The sequence below is a fragment of the Cornus florida genome, unplaced genomic scaffold, assembly GCF_030987335.1.
Source record: "Cornus florida cultivar Cherokee Brave unplaced genomic scaffold, ASM3098733v1 CherokeeBrave_3.0.0_Hap2_Chr10, whole genome shotgun sequence".
In the NCBI taxonomy this organism is placed as follows: Eukaryota; Viridiplantae; Streptophyta; class Magnoliopsida; order Cornales; family Cornaceae; genus Cornus; species Cornus florida.
In genome coordinates, this window is record NW_026775580.1 from 93,805,880 (window position 1) to 93,816,910 (window position 11,031).

Consider the following 11,031-nt stretch of genomic DNA (forward strand, 5'->3'; position numbering starts at 1 on the left):
CACATATTTATTAATCATAATAATAAAAATGTTGTTAATATGTAAAATTATCATAAAAAAAAAGTAAAAAAGAAAAATTATAACTAATAAATATTTATAAATTAATATTAATTATTAATCGAAGCGGACAAGACGGGCTAAACCCTAAGTTGCACCCTAGATCAAATTTCAAACACACTACCCGAACCGGCCGGCCCGTTGCTAATAACAGTATGCATAAACGAACTGCTTAAACAACACATTTTTAATTCTAATACTGTAACAGTTTGGATAAACAAACGATCTGCTTAAACGACAGCATTTTGACCGCAAAGGCAACTTTTTGATAGGAAATACCTTTTTCAAACTTCCATCCAATGAGAGGCTTACATGTGGCTCTTCACGAATGTCAGTTGACCACCTCATCAAGAAAGCTCTCGTCCTATCCCTTCGCAGGAGAGAGAAAAAAACTAGAGAGGGGAGAGAGGCCAGAGGAAGTAGAGAAAGAAAGAGAGAGGGTTTGAAGGTTATCCACACTGCAAGAAGTTTCTTCGCTTTCTCTGCATTTTCAATTTCCAAGTGTCAAAGCACAGTAATGGCTAGAAAGTTGAGGCTTTGAAGAAGAGTTGGAACAATAGTACAATGGAGTGTATAGGAGCTCGAAACCTCGCAGCAATGGCGGTCTCCACATGGCCCACTTGGAGGTCACGGAGTCAGAGACTGAGAAACAAAAAATGCCGTTCATTACATAGATATAGTTTGTGTATATCGTCTCTACATGTAAGCTCTGGTGCAGGAAGCGAGAGTTGTGTGGTCGTTAAGGAAAATTTCGCCGACGAAGAAGACTATATCAAGGCCGGTGGGTCTGAACTTCTTTATGTGCAAATGCAGCAGAACAAGGACATGGATATACAGTCCAAGCTCTCCGACAAGGTCTATTTATTGTCTGATTATCTGTTTATACGCTTGTGTATTTATACGTGTGTATTTTTTTTTCCTGAATTATATATGTATGTATATTGCTTGATTATCTGTTTATACGCTGTTATATGGCACTAGGTATCGATGTTTTATTTAATAAAAAAATGTGAGTAAAAGACTGAAGAACATAATTTTTTTGGCACATTGATCTATTTTTGTTTTTTTGTTAATTTTGATAAGTGTGTATAGTGATGGAAATCGCATGAGAACATTGAAAAAAATATTTCAGAAGTTTCAATTCTCAGAGCAAGTAAATGCCATATGAAGTTGGGAAGTTTAGGGACTTTATTGAAATCATAAAATTGCTAACATTTTGGTATGATTATCCTTTTTTTTTCTTTTTTTTTTTTAAATACTATTGCTTTCATTTTGCCTTTCAGCTCAGTCGTAGCATCCTTTTAGCTTTAACTTCATTGAATTTCTAAATAATAGCATTTAGGGAAAAAAAAATATAAATAAAGCTTTTTTTTTTGCTATATCATTTAGGTTAACAACCATTTTCTCTAAAAACTTAAGCTGTTCAATAGGGTCTAACTTTAATATTTAAATAATTGAACACGCCCTAGCCTATAATTAAGCCTAAACATATGTGACAAAAGATGCAAGTATACAAGCTAATATCAAGCCTAAATCTAAGGGGACTGTTAACACATTATTAGATTGATCCTTATTACTTTTACTTCTTTTCCTCTCTCCGTGTATATACACATATATTGTACAATCAGTCGTTGAGAATATTATGAGGATCATAGTACTCTGCCGTTCATGCAATAGATTACAGTGATTACTGTACTATGGCAAGTTGTTTTCTTTATGGAATCATTATATTATTAATTGCCCTTTCAGTTACCACAAATATCTACCGGAGACACTACACTGGATTTGGTGGTGATTGGTTGTGGCCCAGCTGGTCTTGCGCTTGCTGCAGAATCTGCTAAGTTAGGTTTGAATGTTGGACTTATTGGGCCAGATCTCCCTTTCACAAATAATTATGGTGTGTGGGAGGATGAATTCAGAGGTATTGATTTTTCAGTTGGAGAACCATTATAATGTATTAATTAATTAATTAATTTATATGCTATTTGAGTTTTACATGTTCAGTTCTATGTTAGCTAACATCAGGAAACACAATGTGATATGTGGCTCAATGCCCTTTTTTTTTTTGGGGGGGGGGGGAGGGGAGATAGATGTAGCTTGCAAACTATAATTGTAGTGTTGTTATTTGATGGTTATTCTCATGCCAAAATCATGACATTTATAATTGTAGTGTTGTTATTTGATGGTTATTCTTAAGCCAAAATCACGACGCTCTTTTTCGCTTTGCAGAGAAATGCTCTTCTCAATCTTGTATTTATATGTCTTTTTCAGGAGTGCTTTCATTTTTGCCAACCATTCCCTTCATATTTTCCTTCATAGCAACTTGCTTAGGTGACTGTATTGTAGCTTATCTAATTACAAAGTTCATTAATTGTCATTAAGCGATGTAGCACTTGTTCTATGAACAATGGAGAGGCCATTGTTTTCCATTTTTTTTTATTTTATATTTTAAATATTGAGTATGTGAAACTATAAATCTGATGAAACAATAAACTCTGTATGGCTCAGTTTATATTTGTAATCAATTACATATATATTGGAGAATAGTTAGAATCAAACCCAAACTCCATTCTTGCATTTTCTGTTGTCATTCCATTGTTTAAGGTTTTCCATGAAGTTGGATAATTTATCAGCCTTTTGATATACTCTGGTATTGTTTGCCTTTTTATCCAAAGTGAAGATTATTCTGCATATTTTCAGATCTTGGACTTGAAGGGTGTATTGAACATGTTTGGCGGGATACCATTGTATATCTTGATGACGATGATCCCATACTGATTGGTCGTGCTTATGGACGAGTTAGTCGACATATGCTCCATGAGGAGCTGTTGAAAAGGTAAGATTACCAATACAAGATTGGCTTACTTTCTTTAACTTAACTGCTATATTGTTGGTGTTGTTCTTGTTCTCATTATGTGTTCCACAAGAATTTATGACCAACTCGTGTCTGTTGGTATGTTAAAGAATATATAATTCATATTAATTTTTCCTAGGTGTGTCGAGTCAGGTGTTTCATATCTTAGCTCTAAAGTGGAAAGGATTGTTGAAGCTACAAATGGTCAGAGTCTCATAGAGTGTGAACACAATATTGTTATTCCCTGCAGGTACAATGCGATTTCTTCATATATAGTAATAATTTTCACAATATAAATATAGTACTGTAATCATTATCCACTCCAAGCCTTAATGTTTTATTATAGGCTTGCTACGGTTGCATCTGGAGCAGCTTCAGGGAAACTCTTGCAGTATGAGGTGGGGGGTCCCAGGGTCTCTGTCCAAACAGCTTACGGGGTGGAGGTCGAGGTAGGAATGGAGGCTATTATCTGTTTTAAATTAGTATATAATTTCAAGTTTTTGACGTAGGTTTTTCGCATCATACACTCTATTAGATATATAAAGACAGTCCTTTCCAGCTTTTATTGTGAGATATAAACAAGAATAAGTCCAATTGTTATGTTTTGCTGCAGTGAGTACTCTAGTCCATGCCCTTTCTCCTTATCTGCCTATTTCTTAAAGTAATCATAATATAATCTTAATTTTATATTTTTCCAATTTAACTGGAACTGCCATCTGTATGAGTACACCATACTTAATGGTTGCATTATGGATATCATGGATAAGAATGTTCACATCTTTTCAAAATTGTGATTATATTTTTTGACACGTGCATTCATTTTAAGTAATCTAATCAATTCCAAATTCTGCAGGGTGCCTTTGTGTTGAACATTTGTGGTAAACTTAGTTTTGTCTATTACTGATAAAATACATACACATACATATGGTTAAATCTATGATCCATCCAAATAAAGGGCAGGGGAAGAAAATTGGAAATTTTTTAAAATCCATTCTGAATAGAACTAGCCTAAAAATAAGTATGATGTTTTGTAGAACGTCACTGGACAGTGGATACACACGAGGGAATAGCCATTCCCAATCCATATCACCCCCATCCGAACAAATCCCACGTTCAACTTGAATCTTGCACTTTACCTAATGGAGGAGCAAGATATACCACCAGAGGTAAAATCTGGTGGTCTAAAATCGGAACTAGCATTACCTATTCTATCCTCCCAACACGTAAATGGAAGATTATGAAGTAAAATTTTCATCTGTTAACTAATTTCAGGTGGAAAACAATCCATATGACCCTAGCTTGATGGTTTTTATGGACTATAGAGACTTTGCCAAACAAAAAAGTCAAAGCTTAGAAGCACAATATCCAACATTTCTCTATGCCATGCCTATGTCTCCCACAAGAGTCTTCTTTGAGGTTTGCTCTATGAATTTAGTTAGACATATCATTGCTTTAATTGTTAGAGTTATGTGATATATTTAGATTTCAGTGAACTTTACTGCAGGAAACTTGTTTGGCTTCAAAGGATGCAATGCCTTTTGATCTGCTAAAGAAAAAACTCATGTCAAGATTAGAGACAATGGGAATTCAGGTTATAAAAACTTATGAAGAGGTAATTTTCTTAGGTCCTCCCTCAGTGTACTTCTGGAACTTCTGCTGACCCTAGCAGAAATGATATTCTTTGCTCGCTTAAAAAATGAAGTCTTAACTCTTCAATTTTCTAAGCAGGAGTGGTCTTATATTCCAGTTGGTGGATCATTACCAAATACAGAGCAAAAGAATCTTGCATTTGGCGCTGCTGCTAGCATGGTGCATCCAGCCACAGGTAAGAAAACTTAATCCATGTTTACTTTGACTTTTTGAACTAAATTGTCCCAATTATCATTTACCTTCATCAAACAGGCTATTCAGTTGTGAGATCATTGTCAGAGGCTCCAAAATATGCACATGTAATTGCAAATATTTTAAAGGGAAGCCATTCCAAGGACATGCTTACTCGAACTAGGAGCACTGAAAATATCTCGACACAAGGTACATGAGGTGATTGCTTAATACAATAATTTTTTGTTCCATCATTAGTACCAAACAACCTTCATTAAATATTACCCGCATCATACTTTCAGCAGTTCAGATGTTGAAATTTCCATGTGTGTATATATATAATCATGTTTATTTGTAAGTATAGTGTATAAGGATGTCATTTGTATAAATCTAAAATCAATGCCAATTACTTGTAAGAACTATGATTTGGTAGGTAGGAAGAAGATGGACTTATGATCTGCAAAAACTTACCTGTCTCGTGGCTCATTGTAGAGAATCTTCAAGAGACTAAAATAGGGATGTTTCTTTATTCCCTTTACCATTGCTAATCTCATAGTAGATTGCCTTTAATTGATGGGGGTTGTGAGAGGATGGGACCGCCCTTTTATTCATGGAACCCCATTAATGGACTAGAATAGTCTCACATTAGATTCTATACCCACACCAAAGCTCAGCTAATGATTTTGATTACTGATGCACTAGGAAAAAACTGAGACTAAAGAAGTATGCTTCGCAGCTTTCCTACCTCATGTGAAGTTCATACTTTCTAAAGACAAGAAATGACCACATCTAAATCTGTAGCCTGCAGGTTTACTTTGGTTTAACGTTTATTGACCCTGAAGGATGCGTTGCTTGTAAAGACATTGAAAGGCAAGCAATAATGCCCTTTCCAAGCAATAATGCTGAATATGAGAAGTACAGAGTAAACCAAAGAGAACCTCATTGATTTTTACTTGTAAAAAGTTGAAGCAACCAAGTAACACCTTTCTCAAATTTCATGTGCTCATAATAAGAGAGTGTTAATGGCAGTCCAACTCCTGTGTATTGGAGAGACAAAGACCTTTAATTATCTTATGAACAGAGCAACACGATACAGTTTGTAGTTTGTTTTCTTTGTTCTTAATGACCCGGTTGTGGTTTCTATTTGGTTTGTTATGAGCAGGGGTCACATATATGATTATTCATCTTTCTTTTTTAGTTTTTTGGTTTTTTAAAAAGATGGTAACATTCTTCAGCTCTTCCTTATATGGGCAACCAAGAACTCTAGGAACACTTAAACTCAAGGACTTAAGATGACAAAGGGAGGCCAGTGGCCTAGCGGTATCAGGCCCTTACTTCCCAAAGGGAGGTCAAGGGTTCAAGTCTCAGTGGAGGCATGTGTGTGTGAGTACCAACTATGAAAAAAAAATAAAAATAAAAAAAAGAGATGACAATAGTTCCACCTTAGGGCAAATATTAGACAGATTGAAAAGTTAATATTCATGGCTTGCTTTTGGGCCTTAGTTGGCTATGTCTCTGATAGCTCTCACAGATTTTGACAACTGGAGAGCTAACTTGAGTCTCCATGGGATATCTACAAGCACTTTGTTAACCTGTCAGGGTTGCTCGGATGGCAGGGTCTCAGGGCTACTACCTTGAGATCTCAAGTTTGTGTCCTATTTTATGTGTTTTCCGTGGTTTGTGGGTGATTGTGGATATCCACGGATTACATTATACCCACAAATCCAAAGGGCACCTGGTTGGAACAGTTCCTCATTACAAAAAAAAAAAAAAAAACATTCCGTCCTCCCCCCTCCTACCAATAACTAAACAAATAAGTAAGAGCAAAGAAAAAACACTCTATGATTCTACAAACTGAATAATATTGGCTCCTTATTGGAAACCTGGGATAATTGGTATCAGAAGGATTTGTCTGGGTCACATGGGATTCTTTGTTGCACTTCTCCAATCCTAGTGATTCGTAAACTCTCTTTTCAGTGTCTCTTACTATCCAGTGGGGGCCTAGATAGACTACTGCTTGCACTTTATCTTGTTTGTTGTAAAGTGATGCTACGCAAGCACGCTACAATGAGCTGTTCAAGTATCTTTATGCCATTGAAGTGCACTCTTATCATTACGGATGACCTTTAATTGGTTTAGATTGAGTGAATTATGAAGTAGCTCGGCACATTTGTTGCATCCTTTATGCTCACCTTCCCCTTTATGTGCTCTTCTCTGTGAGACCAAATCCATCCATCTTGTACTATCTTCCCTTCTATTATAAACTTATTTCAAATAATAATGAAAAATAACCTGCACTTGAACTTGGGAGCCGGTTTCATTAGCAGCTATACTGGTTAATCACGCTTAAGAAGTAATGATAATTAAAGAGATGAATTTACTAATTTGTTAATTATGATGCCACAGACTAAAAAGTGAAAGAAAAGTTAAACTATGCTGTGGACACTTAAATATGATTTATCATGTTTTTATATCGTTGGTCGGTAATAATAATAATATGTTTAGATCACAGTGATGCATGGATAGATATGAGATGGACATGTGAAAGGAATTTGCTTTACAGCTTTACAAATATTTATATTCAGGCCAAGCCCTTTTAGCTAATATTTTTATGCATAAACATGCAAATCTGTGTTTGAACTGGGGCACCATTGAATGTACAACTATTCTGTTTCGACACCTATTTTTGGGTCATCATAAAAAGATTGTGAACTTCCTGAAGTTAGAAAATAAAAAATAAAAAATCAAGGGCTCCCTCGATATAGTGGATGTTTTTACCTCCCTGCTCACTATTACATTCTTTTTCATTGATCATTAAATGGAATAATTTGCATGGAACTGTGAATAATAAAATGCAACACATGATGGACTAATATAGTCATTAAGAACTTGTGCTTCTTTTTGAAATTGTGACTTGTGGCTTGCGAATTGCATTTTTCTTTTGTTTCAGCTTGGAACACTCTTTGGCCACAAGAAAGGAAACGGCAGAGGGCATTCTTTCTATTTGGACTGGCTCTCATTCTGCAGCTGGATATCGAGGGCATCAGGACATTCTTTCATACTTTCTTCCGTTTACCTGAGTGGTAAATTCAAAGTTTTGACTTTCTTCCTTTCTCAATTATAGATATCTTCTTCTTGTTCCATAGGCACTGCTTTTCAGATTTTATTGCATGCATTGATGTACTTGAGTATTTTTAAAAAGTACTGTTGTGACTAGGATTTTTTTTGTTTGTCCTTACAGGGGTAGATAATTTTCCTTAGTTCTATATAGAAACATATTTATGAGTAACACATGACACGTGTAGCATCTCAAACTAATTTTCTCATTCTGAAACTATTCTAAGAAAAGCCATAGGATCATATATAACGGTTCCATATGATAAGTCTAAACCACAAAGCTGAGCCCCATGGATGAGTGGCATCACTATCTTCCTCTCTTCTTTTTCCTTTTAAGTATTTTGTTTGATTCAGAAAAATCTGAATAATTTACTAAAGAACAACTAGATTTTGTCCATTTGTAAAAGAAAAGAATACCAAGGAAAAGACAAAATTTTCCACAACCTCAAGAAGTTTCATAAGTTCAGCAAAGACCAAAGTCCAGGCTGCTAAGTGGAACCCCCTAAATACAATCAGGGTACATCACCAGGACGCTACCATCTTAATAGTATGATTCTCTTCCACTGTGATCCTAGACTGGATCCTTAACAACTTCCTTTTCTTTTTTTAAGCCTCCTATTCCTTCTCTCTGGGAGACAAAAAAAAAATCCTGCCCAAAAGATGATTTTTCCACAATATCAGTCCTCTTGGACTCTATCCCCTGCCAAACCATCAACAAGCTCATGCAATGAAGCTGGGTTTTAACATGTAGTAAGGAAAGTAGCCCACCCTGGCTGGTTTATGAGCAATGATTTGATCAGATCTAGTATCCAATTATAGTATCATGGAATTTTGGCTTTCTTGAGTATTGAAGTGATAGCTTAAAGATGTTATAGCAAATGACCATAATTATTTTGATTTCTTCCCAATAATAGTTGTACAGAAAAATACACTTCAAATGTTGCATCACGTGATTCTTTGCAATTAGGCAATCCCAAACTGGGGAATGATTTTTAAATGCAATGCTGAGCCGGTATATTTCTTGATTATGACCAATATCAAATAATTCCTTTTTGTCATACTAGTACAATGATGTAACCTTTCACTGGGACATGCATTTGCATGTGATGGGACCTCGTTTATGGGTAATTAAAACTTGAGTGCGTACATGCAGTCTTCATACTTATTGGAAAGGGGATCGAGCACCGGAAAATTTTTAAGAAATGCAAAAATGGGAAATGAATGAGCTCTATTATTTTACGTAATATTGGAAACTGAGAAAAGTAGGATATGTAGAAGCAAATTGGTACGAAATGGTAGTGGGAGTGGTAGGAAAGCAGAACAAATAAAAATTATGATGAAGTACCTTTCTGTGGTTCAATGTTGCTTCTGTCATGCTATACTTATATTTCTTAAATGTCTTAGTGACATTTCCATTTTTCCCAATCAGATATTTACACTTGAGTTCGGTTTCCAGATTCGTTTATCCCATGCTTGCACAATCACCTTATTCTGGAAATGGCTGGTTTAAGAAGGGAAATTCGCTTTTCCTAGAAATGTTGATGAGAGAGAGTTTTTATGTTAACTTTGCATTGCATCATGGACAAGGATTTTTGTATATGAGCCCAAAATACACAGTTTTGTAGTGCACTTGGGGGTTCAAGAGAAAAGGAGGTGTTTCTTGGTGCATGCAGTGCAAATTATGTTGAATGGTAAAAATCCAATGTGTGGAGCTTTCTTATTCTTTTAGATAGCATCTCTTTGACATGGATACTTAGAATTTAACTCTTTGGCATGTACTTTGAAATAGTTTTGCTTAACATATAAAAGTATGCTAGTAGACATAGTTCAAAAGTACAGAACAATCATTCTACAAGAATAGTGTGTACTGTACAAGAGACATGTTAACTGAGACAAGACAGATGGCATTTTTGTTTGATTTCACTCTGTGTATGCATCAGTACAAACAAAATTTCTAATAAATTATAAATGTGGATGGTTTACTTTGACCAAGCTAAATTAATTGATGGACGTTCTATCCTTGCAGGATGTGGTGGGGTTTTCTTGGCTCTTCTCTTTCCTCGGCTGACCTTGTATTATTTGCCTTCTATATGTTTGTTATAGCACCAAACAACCTGAGATCATGTCTTATCAGGCACCTACTTTCTGATCCTACCGGGGCTATTATGGTAAGAACATATCTCACAATATAATTTGTAGTTTTGGTACTTCTTCCCCATCATGTTATTCCTTCTATGATAATGTTTAACAAAAGCAAGAAGCCCTCCCCCTTTTGAGAAGTATGTATATATAAATTTGTATTTGTGTATTCTGAGATTGATATATGATGGACTTTTTGTTTCCTTATTAAATTTTATGTGCATATCTATCTTGTAAATTTTGTATGTAAACCTGTATAAGATAATGATGCTTTGTATCTGAGCATCCAGGCGGCGGCGTCCTCATTAGCATATTTGCTCTGCATTAGACGAGTGCTACTTTCATTTCCAGTCTTTTACATCATGATGATTCCCTTTAAGGTTTTGCTTATTTTTTCAGTGTGTCCACCTTTAAGTTTTCTTGCAGCCATTGTAACAAGTGAATAAGGTATTATGTTTTCTTTTTCTTTTCTTTTTTTGAAAACAAAGGCGTGCTTATTTTATTATATCTTTTCCCAGTCAGTAAGGTAGGTAAGGCAGTTCTTCACTAGATTTTAGTACATCATTACAAAAAAAATCTATCTTGATATTAAAAATAAATAAAAAACTAAAAAACTATATTTGAGTCCTTAAAATGTATAGAAATCTCAGAAGACCATTTCATTTGCAGCACAGGCAGATTGATAGATTATCTAAATTCCATACAATTCATATGGATCTTTTTTTATACTTTCTGGAAAACATGCTTCACGTCTAGAGTTCACTGGATTTGTTACATCCCAACTTGAATATGACGAAGTAATGACCATCATAATGATGGACTGATGGATACCTACGAGAATCGCCAATATCCTACTCTTTTTTTTTCTTCTTTTTCTGATTTTTGATAGAGTATCCACAATTACTTGAACGGACCTCTAGTTCATGAAGTGCGAGAGTTGTTGAACTACATGTTGTCACATGACCACTAAAGGCCATAGGTTAGTGGCTTCTCATCTACCTTTTATTTTAAAAGTCCGAGTTGTAACGACCTTAGCTGATGCC

The 11,031-nt window shown here is 35.2% G+C and overlaps 1 protein-coding gene across 3 annotated transcripts; it reads left to right on the forward strand.

Moving 5' to 3' along the window:
- Positions 1 to 433: 433 nt before the first annotated feature.
- On the forward strand, positions 434 to 10,200 carry LOC132275949 (lycopene epsilon cyclase, chloroplastic). Of its 3 annotated transcripts, XM_059777164.1 has the most exons (11): positions 436 to 912; positions 1,807 to 1,978; positions 2,758 to 2,893; positions 3,051 to 3,161; positions 3,258 to 3,360; positions 4,184 to 4,327; positions 4,416 to 4,523; positions 4,640 to 4,736; positions 4,814 to 4,942; positions 7,683 to 7,815; positions 9,876 to 10,200. In XM_059777164.1, exons 1-11 carry the CDS (start codon positions 622 to 624, stop codon positions 10,039 to 10,041), a joined length of 1,590 nt encoding a protein of 529 aa, XP_059633147.1. In that variant the 5' UTR covers positions 436 to 621; the 3' UTR covers positions 10,042 to 10,200. The 3 variants fall into 3 exon arrangements, with proteins under 3 accessions (XP_059633149.1, XP_059633147.1, XP_059633148.1); XM_059777166.1 differs by lacking the exon at positions 9,876 to 10,200 and having other exon boundaries at positions 434 to 912; positions 4,814 to 4,951; XM_059777165.1 differs by lacking the exon at positions 4,184 to 4,327.
- The last annotated feature ends 831 nt before the right edge of the window (positions 10,201 to 11,031 follow it).